Source organism: Oryzias melastigma, linkage group LG12 (assembly GCF_002922805.2).
Source record: "Oryzias melastigma strain HK-1 linkage group LG12, ASM292280v2, whole genome shotgun sequence".
NCBI classification, from domain to species: domain Eukaryota; kingdom Metazoa; phylum Chordata; class Actinopteri; order Beloniformes; family Adrianichthyidae; genus Oryzias; species Oryzias melastigma.
The window spans coordinates 12,733,530-12,752,378 of NC_050523.1; the positions used below are offsets into that span (position 1 = coordinate 12,733,530).

General features: G+C 36.5%; 1 protein-coding gene across 5 annotated transcripts in view; it reads left to right on the forward strand.

Annotated features, from left to right (window-relative positions):
* The first annotated feature begins 1,551 nt into the window (after positions 1 to 1,551).
* LOC112163071 (nipped-B-like protein B) overlaps positions 1,552 to 18,849 on the forward strand; it is a 22,401-nt gene continuing 5,103 nt past the window's right edge. The window contains exons 1-34 of one of the 5 annotated variants that reach the window (XM_024299195.2): positions 1,552 to 1,704; positions 2,870 to 3,018; positions 3,659 to 3,824; positions 3,944 to 4,044; positions 4,630 to 4,729; positions 4,816 to 4,952; positions 6,058 to 6,188; positions 6,273 to 6,366; positions 6,466 to 6,987; positions 7,063 to 8,484; positions 9,947 to 10,063; positions 10,182 to 10,358; positions 11,220 to 11,291; positions 11,376 to 11,465; positions 11,554 to 11,660; positions 11,732 to 11,818; positions 11,913 to 12,144; positions 13,502 to 13,647; positions 13,738 to 13,818; positions 13,891 to 13,991; positions 14,083 to 14,212; positions 14,302 to 14,384; positions 14,464 to 14,596; positions 14,688 to 14,831; positions 14,912 to 14,998; positions 15,075 to 15,289; positions 15,365 to 15,467; positions 15,694 to 15,792; positions 16,418 to 16,564; positions 16,782 to 16,916; positions 16,999 to 17,097; positions 17,179 to 17,232; positions 17,322 to 17,430; positions 17,529 to 17,665. In XM_024299195.2, coding sequence (XP_024154963.1) covers positions 2,955 to 3,018; positions 3,659 to 3,824; positions 3,944 to 4,044; positions 4,630 to 4,729; positions 4,816 to 4,952; positions 6,058 to 6,188; positions 6,273 to 6,366; positions 6,466 to 6,987; positions 7,063 to 8,484; positions 9,947 to 10,063; positions 10,182 to 10,358; positions 11,220 to 11,291; positions 11,376 to 11,465; positions 11,554 to 11,660; positions 11,732 to 11,818; positions 11,913 to 12,144; positions 13,502 to 13,647; positions 13,738 to 13,818; positions 13,891 to 13,991; positions 14,083 to 14,212; positions 14,302 to 14,384; positions 14,464 to 14,596; positions 14,688 to 14,831; positions 14,912 to 14,998; positions 15,075 to 15,289; positions 15,365 to 15,467; positions 15,694 to 15,792; positions 16,418 to 16,564; positions 16,782 to 16,916; positions 16,999 to 17,097; positions 17,179 to 17,232; positions 17,322 to 17,430; positions 17,529 to 17,665 — 5,622 coding nt within the window. In that variant the 5' untranslated portion in view covers positions 1,552 to 1,704; positions 2,870 to 2,954. The other 4 variants (XM_024299199.2, XM_024299197.2, XM_024299196.2 and 1 more) reach the window with 4 other exon arrangements.

Below are 18,849 nucleotides of genomic sequence, written 5' to 3' on the forward strand. Positions count from 1 at the left end.
AAACTTTATTTTATTTGTTTGTTTTTTCGTCTTGATTAAATAAAAGCAGAAATCAGTCAGATCTTACATTTAGAGTACCTGTACTTTTCCCTTTATAATAGATTAATGCAAAGAAATCATAAATGCTCAAAATATTTATGTTGATTGCACAAAAACTGACTTAAGCTTCATCTGTCTACAACAGTCAAGGATTGAAAGATGTGGAATACATGAAGTAAACATAAAGTCACCACCTTAATATAAATGATTATTTAACAAAGCAGTGTTGAGTAATGGTCTGTGTGGGGGGAAAAAATAGCATAAACTAGTTATTTTTTGATTGTATGCAACTATTAATGTGTTAGTAAAATCGCAATTTGTTGCAGACTTTTGTTTTATATATTTGTTTTTATATATTTATATATATTATATATATTTTTAAACCCAATTATATGCAGTTTCCATAGCAGGATATTCTAAGAAGACATTGCAAAATCAATTAATGAAATGATGGATGATTTTTTTTTTTCAGGCACAAAAAAACAACTTTTATTTCAACTATTATGTAGGAATTTTCAATCCTGTATATAAAATGTTTAATATATTAAAAATATAATAAAAATTGTGTTTAATCGAATTTTGACGACAGGAATTGTGTAGACCTGTTTGATGAGAGTTTTAAAAAGAGAAAATTGTATTCAGCAATATTGTTTTTATCCACAAGAGGGCGACACCTGCATGCTTTATGCACCAGTCCCTCATCGATCGTTCAATTTAAAGGCAAATAGGCTTTCATTGATCCATATCAGGTATTAATGTAAACATAAAGGACAATCAGGATAATTTGATGTTAATAAATACTTCAATTATATTTGTTTTGAAGTGATGATCAGTGTATTCCCTTTGTTTTCAAAATAAAAGAACTGTTTTTTATCTGAATAGAACATAATTATTTTTTATTGGACATACACTATTATTATAGGTATTATGAAGTATTAACAGTTTGTATTAGATTGATGCTTTAAATTGAATAGTTTTGTGGTGAATAAGTATTTTGAGTGTCTTTCTTTAAAGCATACACTCTCTCATCATTTCTAGAAACCCTGGAAGTTGTGGAGAACCACACCATTATATTTTTAAAGTTTTCATTCTCAAATTATAATTATTTCCAACAATCTCAAAAATGCTCAGTAGGTGTGATTGATCAGGGACTTTTAATGTAGCTTTTTAGTAGTTTATTCTGAGAAAGTGATATTAGAAATCTTTAGATTAATTAAATGGTCAGAAAAATACAATAGTCCTTGAAGGAAGAGAATGTATTTAAATGAATGCATTTGCTTTTTTATGTATTTAGAAAAGGTCATATTTGTAGTTAAGAGGCTCCAAACATTTCATAATGATGTATTCTCTTGATTAAAATGTTTTGACATTATTCCAGAAGATGGTTTAATACTTGTGTTGTGTTTATACCATAAAATAATCAAATACAGAACATTTAATGTTTGGTGAAATTGTCAAAAGACTGATTTCCAGGAGGGGGATCTAGGTCCCAAAACCTGTCGGGAATTGCAGCCGTGGCGTTGCTGTTCCACGCAGGAGCCGTTTGAGGAGGACGAAGAGGGAGCTAGAGACTCCTCTTCAGCTCCAGCTGCCATCCTACTCCCGCTCCTCCCCCTCCTCCTCTTCCTCCACCAGAACCACTTCTCTTTCTCCTCACATCCTGAGGTAAATACATTCAACAGTAACATCCTATTTTCAGACAGATTGTTTACGTTGTCGCGTGTCCGCGCGCACGCCAGACACAACAGACCGCCGGGACGGTAAACGCTGCCAGATTCGACCTAAGGGGGGGTTGATTCTGATTTGTGATGGGGTCTTTGCTTTGTACCCCTGCTTCCTTGGCGTCGGGTCGGGGTTACGCTTCCTTTAGGCAAGTCCGTGGTCCACTTTGTGAGCAAGAGATGCGTCGGCGAAGGCCATAGCAAGTGCTACGGGGAAATAGAAGCAATAGGCGACCTTTTCTGTAAAAGTGCAACGAATAGCTGGCAAACCACGGCTAACTGGCTTTGATGCACATTCGGCGATGCTAGCTAAGGCAAGTTAGAATTAAGGCTTTTCCTAGCCAGCTAGCTTACATTAGCTACATCTTCAGTTGTTGCTAGCCGGCTAACCGCGAGTTGATTCTGCCCACTTTCTTAGACTCTTTTAGGCTAGCCGTTGTTATAAAAATGTTATAAAACGAGGTCAAATATATATGTGAAAGTAACTGTGAAATTATAATTCCGGATAAAATTAGCTTGTGTCGCTGCGAGAGGTTCGGTTGGTCCAAGGAGTCCTCACTGACACGATAACAAAAGATCAAAATGAGATATAACTAGCTAACAATTCAAGTGTTTTACGTGTCGCTTTTTTTCATAATGTTTAGTTTGTCTTTGTTGCTCAAACGAAGGTTCACACAAGTGAACGCGGGGGAGATGCGGACACAAAATTGTGTAAACTTTTTTCTTATTTATCATTAATTAGATTGTATGAGGGACTTTCCGCGTTTTCTGCTCTTCTCTCTTTGCTGTCATCTTTCACCATTAGATCAAGTTGAAACTCCTAGCCTCATCTTCATACAGTAAAGGTGTATATTGTAATACATTAAAAAAGGGAAGCAGAGAGTACTTCCCTTAGGATCTGTAATCAATAACCTTAGGATATGTCCAGGCTTGTCATAGGGCCTTTATTATTTGTCTGTCAATAATACAGTTATTACCACACTGTATTAGAGTGTGAATCCTCATTTAGAAGATGCTTACCCTCTTTACATGTCACAATTTGCTATTGTCACTTATTATTTATAAAGTAAAGACAGTAACAGCCTTTTGCCAAATCTGTCTCTTTGCAGCACTTTGGAGATGTGACGAATAGGAAAAGAGTGGTGATCTAGAGCTGCCTGTGCATTGACACGACCTCTTGACCTCATCTTCAGCATGAATGGTGATATGCCTCATGTTCCCATCACTACTCTTGCTGGAATTGCTAGCCTAACAGACTGTAAGTGTAATATTGTTCTTTAACACTATTAAACAGCATTACACTCAGATCAAAATGTGGATTGTTTTATTTGTTCTGTTTATGTTAAAGCAGGCAAACTAATCAAAAAAGATAAATAGTTACTGGGATCTCAGTGCATATAGGAGTTGTTTGATATTTTTGAAGGCAAGAGGTTGTTTGCTGGAAGAATTTAGTTCATGAAAACATAGAAATGGTGCAATTTCTAGTATTTTTTTTCTTAAATGCATAATTAGGTCAAATTAATTGAGAAAATCTATTGTAGAATTGGATCTAGTTATAATAAATAAAGTCACAAACGCATTGGCACTTAAATGTTACCTGTCAGTTAAATCTCTTTTGGAAAATATTGTTTTTTTGTGATACATTTAGTTGTTTGTTGTATACAAATCTCATTGAAAGTACAACAGTACATTGCTGTGAAATTGATCATTAACCAATCTACTGATCTTTGATAAAACATGCATATTTGTGAGCTAATTTATAAGTGGGGTACTTACTTATTTCACATTGTAAGATTTATTTTTAACTAAATAATTGCAAGTTGTGTACTATGTTGTTTTGCCTAAGCGACTGCTATGCCTCTCCTCCTAACCCGTCTTATCTTTTGATCACCTTTTAGTGTTGAACCAGTTGCCTCTGCCTTCTCCTCTCCCTGCCACCACCGCTAAGAGCCTGCTCTACAATGGAAGGATCTCTGAAGAAGTCAGCAGCCTGCTGGTGTGTCGAGATGAGAGTTTGGTGACTCAGCTGGCACACAGCCTTAACCAGGTCTCTACTGAACACATGTAAGGATCACTCATTTAATGTCAAATTCGTTTTTAGTATAAAAAGCTTCATTATTTGTAAGATTGGTTGTCATCTTTGTATGATTACATATTTATATAAAAATAAATGTTTTTTTTAGAGAGCTGAAGGACAACCTTGGAAATGATGAACCTGAGGGAGAAATGCCACTGCTGCTTCAGACTTTACTTTCCAGGAATCCCACAGTCTTCGGGGACAAAAGTACGCTAATCCAATAAAAGGTTTGGGATGCTTAGAAGGGGGTACACATATTACTAGATTGGCTTTTAGTCATATTAATCACAAAATTCTGCAATATTGTCTGTGTTGTTCTGTAATCTGAACTGACAAAAAGTTTTTACTAATTAATATCACAACATAAAATAATTTTTGATTTTTTTTTTTTTGGTTTCCTGCCTGTGAAACCTCTTTATTTGTGTATAGAACAAAGTAATATACAAATATTTTTAATTTAAAGAAAAATAAAACCAAATACGTGAGTTTATCTTGATTTGAGTTGGAGTAGAAAACCTGAGGTAAATGTTAATTTTATTTTTTTGTATTTATTTATTAATTTATTAATTTTTATTTTGAACTTTGCTGAATTATATATATATTTTTTAAATGTCACAACCACTTCTTATATCAAAAGCAATAAAACAGGAATTAGATGTATGTTGGAAAAATATACTGTGTATTTACAGGTTTTTACACTGTCTTTCCAAATTATATGTATATCTTCATCATAACTATTTTGATTTTTTTTAAATTTAATTCAGTTCATTGGTTTTTATTCTCGTCTCTTAGGTGTTTTGCAACAGCCACTGATACAACAGTATAAGAATCAAGTTCATGGAAGTCCTGGATTAAACTATCAGCAAACTTCTGTCTCTCAAAGTCCCTCTGGGTAAAGAAGTGTCACCTAATAGTCAGATGATTAAACGGGCAAATAGCTTTGTACTTTCACTAATAGTGCCTATTCCTCTTTCGCAGATGCTTTGCATCCCCACAGTCTGGACCAGCCTCTCAGTTTGTGCCCCAGCAGAACAGTCCCATACCTAGTCCCTACACTCCTCAGAGTCCTGCTGAATACATGCAGTACAACCCACCCAGTTATTCCCATCAGCAAGGTGAGTACTAAAACACATCACAAAGTGAAAGCTGATAGTAGAAAAAAAGTCTATTTTCTTTCTTTTATGTTATGATCTATTGTCCAGCATGAATTAAGAGGGTTAAACTCAGCAAGTCCATTTAAATTTATCGACAAAAATGTACAATGTGGCACCTTCCCAAAGCGTTTTACTCAAGGACGGCGTGTCAAAACAGACACCTTTAAATATTTACTTTAAAATTTAATAAAGTTGGTCTGATTTACTGTTGTCAGAGCTGCTCCCTCCTTTTATTTTTAGTTTTGTCTGGTGCTCAGACCATCCATAACCAAATCATTTATCCTGACTCCTGCTAAAGGATAGATACAGTTTGTTAACCCTCAGTAGCCTGAAACCCTTTTGAGTTTCAATTAGCTTTTTATGGCAATGCTTGTTATCCATTTTTTTAGTAACAACCTCAACTTCTTTTTTAATAGATATATTGTTGATTACATTAAGCAATAATTTCACAACAAACCTGAAACTGTCCAAAACCTTTTACATTTTGCCATTCTTTTACAGCAAAAATCACAAAAATTGAGATCAAATTAACTTTTTAAACAAAATATCAAACATGTAGAGATAAAATAAAAAGTATAAATCCACAAACAGAGAAAAGATAAGGTCTAAACAATGTGACAAATGTCTACAAAAAACAGACAAAACTCAATTAAGCTAAAAAAGTTCCATGGATTTATTCCAAAAGGTATCACACTTATGTTTCATAACTCTTGTTATGTTCGGGTTTAACCAAACATTTCAAAACTAAAATCTTTTTGAAACCATTGTATTTAATTTTTAATAAAAGAATAAATAATTGGGTTTCATTGTAAACAGCCGATGTGATTGGTTAACTCACCAGTGAGATCAGGGACTACTGAGGGTTAATCTAAATAAAGATTGTGAGTCTTAACTTTGTGTTTGTGTACTTTCAAACAATGTTTGACTCAACTTTACCCATGTCACTTTTTCTTATCCATACATTTACTCTGGAAGACAATGTAGCGTCTGTAAAGTCGATAAATTGCAATTTAATTAGGAAAAAAAAACGATTAACTGGAGATTTTATTGTCTTCCTTTGATTTAGTTGGTAGTGGTGTGAGTAATATCCACAACAACAAAGTCCCTGGGCAGCTATCAAGCAGTTCATCTAATCATAATAGAAGACTAGGCTCAGATGACGGCTACGTAAACACGCCTCACAGATTGGGAAATGAGGTAAAGCAGTGAATCAAGTCATTCTGAGCAGCATCTCAGCAGACATTAAACCTTCCAAGTAATCATAAATGTCTTGTGTTACAGCAGGAGAAGGACTTATCCATGAAGGCTGCCACATTTACAGTTAAATCATCTCAGTCTGCATGCTCTCCTGCTGGAAATGAAGAGACTGTAAAAAGTATGCAGACTTAGCAGCTGTTTATTTATCTATTAAGTAGAACAGGAATGACATAGTTGTAAATTCGTCACTAACTTCATGGCTTCTGTGTTCCTGCAGAGTCCAGACCTCCGCTTATAATGCAGTCGCATCTGCTTGATGTGCCACAAGGTGCACAGCCTGACCTGGTCCTCTCCATGTCCGACCGCCGAAAGAGGCAGAAGGAGAAGAGCAAAGAAGAAAACGAGCATATGGACAAAAATGCTTTGTACGATATCGTTAGCACTCCGTCGAAGGATTCCACTAAGCTGACTTTAAAGCTTTCCCGGGTGAAGACGCCAGATGTGAATCCGGCTGAAGAGCGTCACCAGAAGTCGCGTGTGGACTCGGATCACTCTGCAGTTGTGACAAACAATAATAGTAATCCGCCGCCAAGTGCACCTCATGGCATTTCACGCAAGTTGGAGGCTGAGCAACACACAAACAGTCAGCAGGTTGCCGTGCAACCAAATAGCAAGGATAATGAAGTCACTGGTGCTGCGCTTGAAGATTCTGAGATGGATGCACTTGCAGAGATGGAGAGAATAGAACGTGAGTCAGCCAATGAAAAGGAGCGCGGTTCGAAAGAAGTCCAAGACAAAGGTAAATGCTGGCCTTTGTTCCGATTTTCATTTTTTCTGTGTGTTTGGATCCTAATTATTGTGTTCTTTATTGCAGACAAGCCACTGAAAAAACGTAAACAAGACACATATCCTCAGGAACCTGGAGCTGAGGCAAGTGAAGGGCCCACAGCACACAAAGGCAACAATTCCACCAAGCTGACGCCCAAGAAGTCCAGTTCTGCAAATAATGGTGCTGGTCGGCCTGCCTTGATGGTCAGTATTGATCTCCAGCAAGCCGGCAGAATAATCGAGCAGCCCGTAGTTGTGTTGGAACCACAGCCGTTGTGTGAACAGCATCTACGTCAACTCAAAACAAATCTTGAGGGAAAGGCCAATAAGGATGTTGGGAACAGACCCGCCATCATCAAGCAGCCTCCTAACACCGTTGAGAAGTCGCTCTCAGGTGGACCACCAGAATCTCGTAGGCTGAAGCAGGAAAGTCAGCGTGAATCGAAAGCGAAACACGACAGCAACAAGGGGCACTCGAATGACAGGCGCTCAGACGTGGCGCACCAGAAGCACGACCAGCACTCAAACTCAGTCCACAAAGAAGAGAAGAACAACAACAGCCACCGGTCCAGCAAGGCGGAGACTCCAAAGAGCACCGGCAGGGGGGACTACAACTCCAGATGTGAGGAGGACAAAGTCAGGCATAAAGAAAGGAATAAGGACAGGCAAAGGGACAGAGAGGAAGACAAGCATAGAGATAGAACCAAAACCAAGGACAGAGACAAAAGTAGGGATGTAGAAAGGCCAAGAGAAGCAGAAATCGACAAAGACAGACACAAAGACAGGGAGCAAGACAAGGATAGAGAGAAAGAAAGCGGCGAGGACAAAACTAGAAGTAGAGACAAAGACAAAGGAAGAAACAGGGACAAAACTAGAGATGTAGACAAACCACGAGAGAAAGAAAAAGACAAGGAGAGAGAAAAAGAAAAAGACAGAGACAGAGAGAGAACCAAAGATAAGGAAAGAGACAGAAACAGGAAGCGCAAAACAAGAGAAGATAACGACAAAAACTCACCTGATCAGCGCCCTAAACCCGACAAAACATCTGATCTCAACGGTCGACACAGAACTGGCGAATCCACCCCTCCCAGACAGACCCCCCCAAAAAAGGAAAGCAGGACGAATGGGGATGGCAGCATTAGCTGCTTGGCTGGAAATGTGCGGAATTCCATGGATCCAAAACCTTGTGAGTTCCCCCAGTACCTGCTCGGTGGCCAATCAGGAAGTCTCAAGAACTTTGTGATCCCGAAATTAAAAAAAGACGGACCAGATAAAGATCTCCAGCTGAAGAGAAAACTGTTAGAAATCCGGAGCGAACCACTGGTGAGGTTGGAGCGGGTGTCCTTAGTTAACAGCATCAACAAAAGAACCAAACCTGTCGTGGTGCTTCGGAGGCTCAACGTTGAGGAGGTGAGGAGGATCATCAAGGAAAGCAAAAGCTCCAGATCCAAGAAGTGGTCCTCAAGAGGTAATAAACGATTTGAGTTCTTTTTTTTGTTCAGTTTTCTTTGTTGGCACTGATGTTAAGATAAGTCAAAGCTGGAAAAAAGTTTTTTCTCAAGGACTGAAAAATGACAAGAAAAGAAACTTTAGTCACACATTAACTTAATTAAATGCTGATGAGATTATAGTTATGTGTTAATGTTTGTATATTTATATAATAGTTGTCTAGATCATTGCTTGAGATTTGACCAGGGTAGGGGTGTAACAATTTGCCGTACCAGTGATTCGACTCGTATCATAATTTTGTGGTTGACGATCTGATTCATAGTCAGTTTTGGTTCATTTTTAACAATCTGATTCGATTCACAGACCTAAAATAAATCCAGGATATCTTTAGTCAAAACTTCATCCAGTGTGACTCAGACATACAGTAAATACCTGGTACTGAACAGTGCAGGTGAAGTTTCCAGATTCCTTGTATTTTTTGCAAGATAATCAAGTGTAAATTAAATATGTGTTTAAACAAACAAGTAAACAAGAATTAATGGCAAATTGATTCACATTTTAGTTTCATGAAGTGCACCATACTGTTGTTTATCATTAGTACACTCTATCACGCTGTACGGTCACACGTCTTTGCAAAATTCAGTGTTTCCACACATTGGACTGTAATGATGGTTGGTCATATTTGTGTGTTATCCGCTTCGATGGCACTTGCTTGTTTTACTCAATCTAAATGTAATTTTCCAAGATTGATAAATGATGTATTCAGTTTTGAAACTATCTTTTATGATATAGGTTGATTAGATTCAATTCGATTTGTTTCTGCCTCAGACAGATTGATTTGGTTGGATCATAGGAATAGAAATCAATTTATTGATTAATCGTTAAACTCCTAATCCAGAAACTTCTTGCTATTAGGTGAGAATGCATTTCTATAAAATCAACAGACAGCAACTAGAGCAGGAATCAAAAAGTTTTGTTATTTTGTTTCTTATTTTATTGTTTTCTTTACATTATACATAATCCATAAAAAACCTTTATTATTTTAGTTAATACAGCATATAATCAGTGATTGATCATGATTGACTTACATCCTGAATTAGCTGCACTGCTCTTTTTGTGCACAAAATAATGTCAGACCAAATGAATGTGTGCAACTCAATTTCAAATAAAACTTTGCCTATTTAGCAACAAAATGAAATAATTTTTAATCATGTGTTTACAGGTTATTATTGTATTCCTAAAGCATAGTTTTTATGTGTATTTGATATATTTGTTGGTTCAGGAACATGCTCACATGTGATCTGGTCATTTATGGATTTACAACAATAAGATCAGTTTCCAGAAGATTTCCTGTTGACTTCTCTTTGTTCCATTTTAAAATCAGTTGACAAAAATTCAATTAAGTTTTTTAATACTTATTTTACAGCTAAAAATCTAACTATATAACTTGTGCTGAGGCTGACTTTTTGTCGTACCTACAGGAACATTTGAGGGGACAAACAAACGAAGACACAGTTTGGTTGGAAAACGCTCCCATTACGCTGAGAGGGACTCAGAGGATGAAGATGAAGACAATGAATCTGAGTCTGACAATGAATGTGAGGATTTAAACACATAATTCATCTGTTTGTTGGTTGAACACCCTACTTCTTGCAAAAATGTTAACTAAAAATGTTGTGTTTTATGAGATTTTTTTTTGTTTCCTTGTTGTTTCAGCTTCAAGAAAACGGTTTAAGAAGGACCATGACAAGACGTGGAAATTTGAGGAGAAGAGAGGATCAAAGGACCATCATAGAAGTGGAGGTTTTCATAACTCTCGCCGAGGTTCTGTTGGTCGCCATCGCTTTGATGACGATTCAGATAGAGACTCCCCTCCACCAAGCCTAAGTGACAGTAAGTCTGCTTTACAAAAAAACATTCTCCTTATTTATGATATTATTTTCATATGTTCATGACTAAATAACTTTAAGAGTTGTTTTATTATGTTGAGGTTTGGACACTGTATGAAGATGAAATTTGGTTGAGAGTGATGAAATGAAACGATAATGTAAATTCTCCAAAAGTTTACAAAATTGAATAGAAACAAACTACAGCCTAAAATTATAAATCTGTTTGAAATGGAAGACTCTGAGATTTCTGAAATTGTCCCCTAGATATTAAAAAGCTGGAACTAATTATACAGATTTACAATATTCACAAAAAGGAAAAATTAAAAATAAAATAAAATAAACAACTCATTGACAGGAGGTTGAAGCAATGATTATTATTATCTTTGCAAAAAGCTTTTTAAAAAAGTAAGGATTTCAGCTCTCACATTTTAGACCCAAATTTGATGGACACTGGTACAAAACTAGCAGCGCAGCCCTGTCAAATTCAGGGTACTGTGCAAGATCAGTAATTACCTAAAGAATTTCAGACAAATTTCTGATTGGAAAAATTGCATCTGTCTATTAATGCACAGATTCAAACAGATTAGGATTTATTGCAGTGGTGTTTACTTCTTATAATCTCTATCAGAAAAGGAAGGAAATGAATGCAAAGTATACCTGATTATAAATGAAATGATGTTTTTACTGTAAGAAAACAATGCTGCGTTTCTTGAGTCAAACCGTTCATTTTTTCTTACCAATTTCACACACTGATTACTGCAAATATTGTGGTCAGGCAAATTCCCGGGGGGCGGATATATTTCTATTTAACAAATATTGTGAAATGTTTGTTATCAATTTCTCTGATCACCTATTTTGTCTTTAGTTGCCAGAAAAATGAAGAAAAAGGAAAAACAGAAGAAAAAGATGGTTTATAATTCCAGTATGACAACAGAAGGTACTGATTTGACTTCTATTATGATGCCAGTGTCTTTTATTTGTAGCATTTTTGTAATAAACGTGCTCTGCGTTTATCTTGTAGAAATGATGGATTCGTCTACATTCAAGAGATTTACAGCCAGTATGGACAACATTCTTGAGAGCCTGGAGGATGTGGATCTCAACGGCACAGGTCAACATGAAGTTTGACTTTTTTTTCCAAGCTTACTAAAAACTTACTGGATTGTTGAGCTGAGAAATGTCTTTTTTTTATGAAACAGATGACGACGATGATGAAATCCCTCCAGAGCTTTTACTGGGAAAGCAACAGTTGAGTGAGTTAAGCAGCGATTCTAACAAGATCAAAATGATGGGGATCTTTAATAAGGTAAGACAAGTCTGAAAAAAAATTCCCAGCTGCATTGTTGCTAAATCGATACTAATATTTGTTTTTTTTAGGTTTCTTCTTCTAAAATGGTGAAAATTATGAATATACTGGAGAAGAACATTCAGGACAGTGTCAAACTGTCCACCTTGATGAGTCAGGTAACCTGTCAGATGAAGGATTTGATGCTTAAAAGTTCAACTTCGAAAGCAGCTTGTTTATTTACTTATCTATCAATTGATATTTATTTTTTAGGATAATGAATCGATGGATGAAGAGCGATTGTGGCGCGACCTCATAATGGAAAGAGTGACCAAATCTGCCGACGCCTGTCTGACTGCGCTGAACATAATGACGTCTCCCCGCATGCCCAAAGCGGTTTACATCGAGGATGTGATCGAAAGGGTGCTGCAGTTCACCAAGTTCCACCTGCAGAACACTTTGTACCCTCAGTATGACCCTGCCTACAGGCTGGATCGCCACGGAGGTCAGTCCCAGTGGATGATTGTTGTTCTGACTTTCAATATAGTTCTATCCTGTGGGTGTATGATCAATTATTAGCAGTGCAACATGTTAGGTGTTGTTATTGAACCTTTAGGTTCCAAAAAAGTTTATTTTTGCCGCTTTTGATTTCTTTATTGTGCTGAGAATCCATCAGAGTGCACAGTGCTGGTTTGGAGACAGTATTTTAGCTTATAGATAGCAGTACAATTCTAAAATTGAAAAAAAAAATTACTAATTTACTCATTTGCTGAAACATTCCCAAATGAAGATTTATTGTCACATATCAATCAAAAGTTTTCTGCTCCATCCTAAAATATAAGTAAAGCTTAGCCTCAAATACAAAAAGGGGTTTATACAAATATACACATTGTTTGTCTGGAGATTCATAAACCTCTATTGTCAGCTGATGGATAGGACAAGCTAGAAGAAAAAAAAACTTTTTAGATTTTTTTTTCCTAATAAATTGTGTTACTATAAAAAAATAACAGATTGTAGGTAATTTTCACTAAATGTAGTAATTTTTGGCATTTTAGATTGAAGTTAACCCGTTAACACCAGAGCTTTCGCTGCAGTGTTGAAATTCTTTTTGACTACTGTAACTCTTCAATCTATTTTATTGAATTTATCTAACCTTTATTTATCCAGGCAAGACAGATAAAGAACAACATTTTTTATTTTCAACTGTGGCATGGAAAAAGGCAAGACCTTTTGAGAAAGAAAAAAAGAAAGAGGTTACAAGAAACAAGAAATAAAATTGAATAGAATCAGAAATAAACACATTCTAAAATATAAAACCCTAAAATTGTTGCAATGAGTAACAACAGCATTCATCTTTAAAATGGTAATTAAGATGGTTTTTAAAATCATTCATACAATTAATGTAATTCCATCTGATTTTGAAGTGGAGAAAAGTGACAGTGGGTAATTATATAATACTTTATGTTAGTAGTGGTGCAAAGCCGATTTAAAAATCTGCTTTTTTTCCACGTCAAAATCAGCAGTTTGAACGTTGGTTGCATAAACAGCCAAAGAGTTAGGTATATCAAAAGAGTGCGTGTTATTTAGGTGTCACTGGTGACATGTTAAAGGATGAACAGGACCGGAGTTACTTGTTTAACCAACAACCAAGTAGCCACTTTGTGAATTAACCAGGCTGTTATTTGCATCTTCAAACTAGTCTCAAACAGGAAGTGCATGTTTTGGCCCTTGGCTGTCGTGCAGAAACATTTTCTCTGTAAAAATGTAAAGCTTTGAAAAAATATCATCTTTCACACACATTCCTGTTTCTGTTCTGAACAAGCCCTCCTAATATTTATTTCCCTTCCATCTTCCTCACGCAGGTGGCTCTTCAAAGTCCAAAAAAGCAAAGTTTTCCTCCCACAAACAGAAAGTGGTCGTCGTGCTCTACAACAAAGTGTGTGACATTATCAGCAGCATCTCCGAGCTCCTTGAAATCCAACTGCTAACTGACACCACCATCCTCCAGGTGCAGTTTTGACTTTGTAGTGGATCAAACTGACGGCCTCGTGTCACCTTTTAACTGTTTAACCTTATGCACCAATATTTCTGATTTTAGGTGTCGAGCCTCGGCATCACACCCTTCTTTGTGGAGAATGTCAGCGAACTGCAGCTATGCGCCATCACATTAGTGACAGCAGTAAGTCTGCTCTGCTTTAGAGTTGTCTAAATGATGGTAGCAGTTTGCTCAAACGTGCACGTCTCTCTTCAGGTGTTCTCTCGCTACGAAAAGCACAGGCAGCTCATTCTTGAGGAGATCTTTAACTCCCTGGCGAGACTACCGACAAATAAACGGGGTCTGAGGAACTTCAGGTAACTGTGAACATATTTGCTCAGTCACACTGATGAACCCACATGCAGTCTTTCTGTGCCCTTATGGGGTCTGCTGTGTGATGCTCCCCAGGCTTAACAGCTGCGATTCAGATGGCGAGGCCCTGTACATCCAGATGGTTTCAGCCCTCGTTCTTCAGCTCATTCAGTGCGTGGTTCGCCTTCCGTCCGAGAAGGAGAACGAGGAGGAACATAAAAAGAAGGTAGCTTCTTCAGTACCTTTCTGTGTGAATTAGACAGCACTTCTGCCTCAGAACCTAGTTTGATGGGGTTTTATTTGACTTTCTCTAAGGTGGACAAAGACGCCTTCATAACTAACTCCTATGAAACCGCCATGAGGACAGGACAGAACTTCCTCTCTGTGTTCCTCAAAAAGTAAATCTTTATTGTTTAATGCATTTCAAGCTACAATACCATCCTGGTACACATGATAAAATATTGTGTTTGATTTCAGATGTGGCAGTAAGCAGGGAGAGGATGATTACAGGCCTCTCTTCGAGAACTTCATTCATGACCTGCTGTCTGCAGTAAACAAACCCGAGTGGCCTGCTGCTGAACTGCTGCTTAGCTTACTGGGGCGACTGCTGGTGCGTAGCGTCGTTTTCTCCATAGGCGTCATGGGTAATTTGTTTCGTTTTATAAGGTGTTTGTTTCTTTGGCCAACGTTTTGTGCTCCAGGTGCACCAATTCAGTAACAAGCAGACAGAGATGGCCCTCAGGGTGGCATCGTTGGACTACCTCGGCACGGTTGCGTCTCGTCTGCGCAAAGACGCTGTCGCTAACAAGATGGACCAAAAGGATATAGATCGCATCATTAGAGAGGTGGGGAACATAGTTACACCCATTTAAAAAGGGAGCTTGAACCGTTCTTCCTAAATTCCAATTGTATTCATTTTTTACAGACACCTGGCAGTGATGAGATACAACAACTTCAGAAAGCTTTGCTGAACTTTCTGGACGAAAGCTCCGACACAGATCCAGCTTTAGCAGTAATTGCTTTACTTTTATTAAAGGAAATCTATAAATCAATGTTTTTATTAATGTGTGTTCATCGTTTTCCATCAGTTTGCAAGGAATTTTTATATAGCGCAGTGGTACAGAGACACCACAACAGAAGTGGAGAAAGCGCTCAAGTCCCAAAATGACGACGAGGACACAAAGTATCACCATCTCTCCAAATCGGACGATTCGACCGAGGACATCGTGCAGAGAGCCGAGAGCAGGAAAAAGTTCCTTCGCAAGGTCATCAAGACCTCGCCATCAAATATCACCTCTCAAAGGTAAGTATCGCTTGATTTTGGATGACAAAATTACCCCGTTTTACCTGTTGAAACAATGTTTTTTTCTCTTTGTAGGATGAACTCTGACACAGTAGACTACGAGGACTCCTGCCTGATTGTTAGATATCTGGCCTCTATGAGGCCATTCGCACAAAGCTTTGATATTTATTTGTCACAAGTAAGAGAACTCTTTACTTTTTCCCCTTTTTAGTAAATATTACTAAGTAAATGTCTCACCTACAAGGAATTCACTTTATTTTAACCATGCTGCATACTTATATGACAGAGGATGATTCATTACAAAGAAAATCTGTGTTTAAAGTGTCATTCTGTTGTTAATAGAGATGTTTGTAATTATAAACTTCTAGATAATATTTGTTTAATGTTTTGTTCTGTCATTACAGATATTGAGGGTCCTGGGTGAGAGTGCCATTGCAGTCAGAACTAAAGCGATGAAGTGTCTCAGTGAGGTCGTGGCTGTTGATCCCAGTATTCTGGCTCGGGTAAGTCACTTTCTTTTGGATCCAAAAGTACTTTATGTCAGACATCTTTCATCGATTCATTGATTAAAGTAAATGATGTGTTACAAACATGATCTCATTTGATTGGGCAAAACGTATTTTAGACAGAGAGTTTGGAAATAGTTTGGTAATTTTATATAAAAAAAATGTATTCGAAGGAAACAGAATTTTGGTAAATAAATCTGAATTTCAGACACTCTTGTGACCCCAAAAGGAACAAAAACGGGTTTAGAAAATGAAAGATGAATGAATGAATGAATTATTCTTTCTTTCTTGGATTTGGTCTTAGAAGCACTTACACCAATAATTTAGATGGACATTGATATACTTTGACTTTTTTTTTACATAAAAATAGCTACTAGTCACAGCACAAACTGTTGACTTATATTTGTTCCAAAAATCTTAACACATGATAATTACAATTAAATTGTAATAATAAAGGAAGTATATAAATGTCCAATAGACACTTCCAAATACATGGTTGTTCTCACACGGCCACATAGAGACAAACAATTGCTGATACAAATACACCATTCAGGAGAATAAGTAGTTTTGGTAAAAGCAGTTCTGTCTCCGTGTTCCTCCATGACCTCTCTTTGTTTTTCAGGTGGATATGCAGCGCGGGGTTCATTGCCGCCTCATGGACAACTCCACCAGTGTCCGGGAAGCAGCGGTCGAACTCCTTGGCCGCTTTGTGCTAAGTCGACCGGAGCTCATCGAGCAGTACTACGACATGCTCATTGAAAGAATACTGGTAATTGTTTTTTTCAGCTATCTTCTTTAATCTTGTATACAATTGAAAGGTTTGAGGTTTAACTGTTTGGCAACTCTGCCACCTACTGATGGGACAAGGAACTGAAATAATGTGCCTGTTTGACATGAGTCCAGAAATTATTTTTTTTGTTTATATAATCTTAGTTTACAAGCCACAAAACCTTGGTTCATTTCCATTAACATGTGCCTTTTCATAGGACACAGGCATTAGCGTGAGAAAACGAGTCATCAAAATCCTGAGGGACATCTGCCTGGAGCTCCCAGACTTCCACAAAATCACAGAGATGTGCGTGAAGATGATCCGCAGAGTCAATGACGAAGAAGGGATCAAGGTTTACCCTTTTCTATTATTCATGCTGCAGTTTTTATATTTTCAAGTGCACTAAATGTTCTTAAACATCATTTCTGTTCTAGAAACTGGTAAATGAGACATTCCAGAAACTTTGGTTCTCCCCAACACCAAACCATGACAAGGAAGCCATGACCAGGAAAATCCTAAATATCACAGATGTGGTGAGTTATGTTAAAAACATCGTCTTTCTCTACAGTTTAAGTTACTTTTAAGTTTTTAACACTGATATCTTTTGGTTTCAGGTGCTAGCATGTAAAGATTCAGGCTACGACTGGTTTGAGCAGCTGCTACAAAATGTATGTTTTTGCAATTTCTGTGATTGATCAGCTGCTGTTTTGCATGATTTTTATGGCATTTTGTTAAAAATATTGACACAATTTTGCAGCTGCTGAAGTCAGAGGAGAATGCTTCATACAAACCTGCCAAGAAAGCCTGTGTTCAGCTTGTGGACAATTTAGTGGAGCACATTCTGAAATATGATGAGTCACTTGCAGGTGAATTACAAAATTGTAAAAATTGTAAAAAAAATAAAATAAAAAAAAAGTTTGTATTTTTGCAAACCAACTTTTCATTTTTTCTTTTTGCTTCACAGATTGTGAAGAAAAGGGAATAAACTCCAGCCGTCTGGTGTCATGCATAACCACTCTTTTCCTTTTTACTAAAATCCGACCTCAGTTAATGATCAAACACGCCATGACCATGCAGCCTTACCTCATCACCAAGTCCAACGTAAGCATCATTTAACTTTAAGTTTGACTTATAAAATATAATCTAAAGCTGATTATCAGTTTCTTTTCGACTTTATGCTTTAAACCTGTGACCTAAAACTAACTTTTTTCCCTTTAAAAACCATTTGGTCTAGTTTCTTACTAACCAAAACTCAGCAACTCACATTTCCTTGTTTGAAGAAATACTCTTTTGTTTTATGTTTTTGTGGCCATTAGATCATTCATTGAATGTAGCTTTTATTTAATTATTTATTTACAATGATTGAATTATAATTGTGTTGAATTTTTATTCATAGAGAAATGTTATTTTACTTTTACATGGTCCTTTCAAAATAAAATACACCTTGTGTCAAAAAGATCTTCCTGCTTCAACACATTTAGTTAAAGAAATGCAAGAAAGTAAAAGAAATGTAATTTTCTAACCTAATACCTTTGGTGCACCTGCATCCTTTTTTGCCTTTTTATTAGATTTCTACTAGCCAAAATTTTCTCTGAAAAACTAATTTGAAAACAAAACTGTTACTCTCTTTATTTATAAAGTTGATTATTAATTTCTCGCAAAAACAAAACTTAGAATAATTGGAAGTGTTAGGTTTTATAACATTAAATATAATGTTATATATAATTTAATGTTATTTTAACAAAAAAGTCTTCTGAACTTTTTTACGAACACAAACCTTTCTTTAAAGTGTTGACTTTTTCTCAAAACTCTAATGTTTATTTCATGGTAATTTTATTACAACATTTTTTACAAAATTAACTGTATTTAAATCAACAGAAGAATAGAGATTAAAAACTAGTGGTAAACATTAAATAATTACTTATTTTTTTGTTAAATATGAAATAATTAATAGAAAAAAAATCATGCATGTATTGAAAAATGTGCAATATTTTGCATCATTGTGTGTGTACTTATAGAGCAGTTGTGTGTCTTATCAATTTCAAAAAATTCCAGTGATATGGAGCAACAAGTGACTGAGATCAGTGTAGGAAAATACTAGAAATTACCAGTGGACCTCAATGCAGCAATAGGGAGCTTTTAATGAAAGCACATACGTTTGGAAATTAAAAATTATTATAATTTTTCATCTAAGCTAAAGAGCCTCAATGGAGGAATAAAAGAGTCTCAGGTTGCAGGAAATTTCAAGGAAGTCAATGAAAAAATCTGAGGAAAAGGCTATTTTT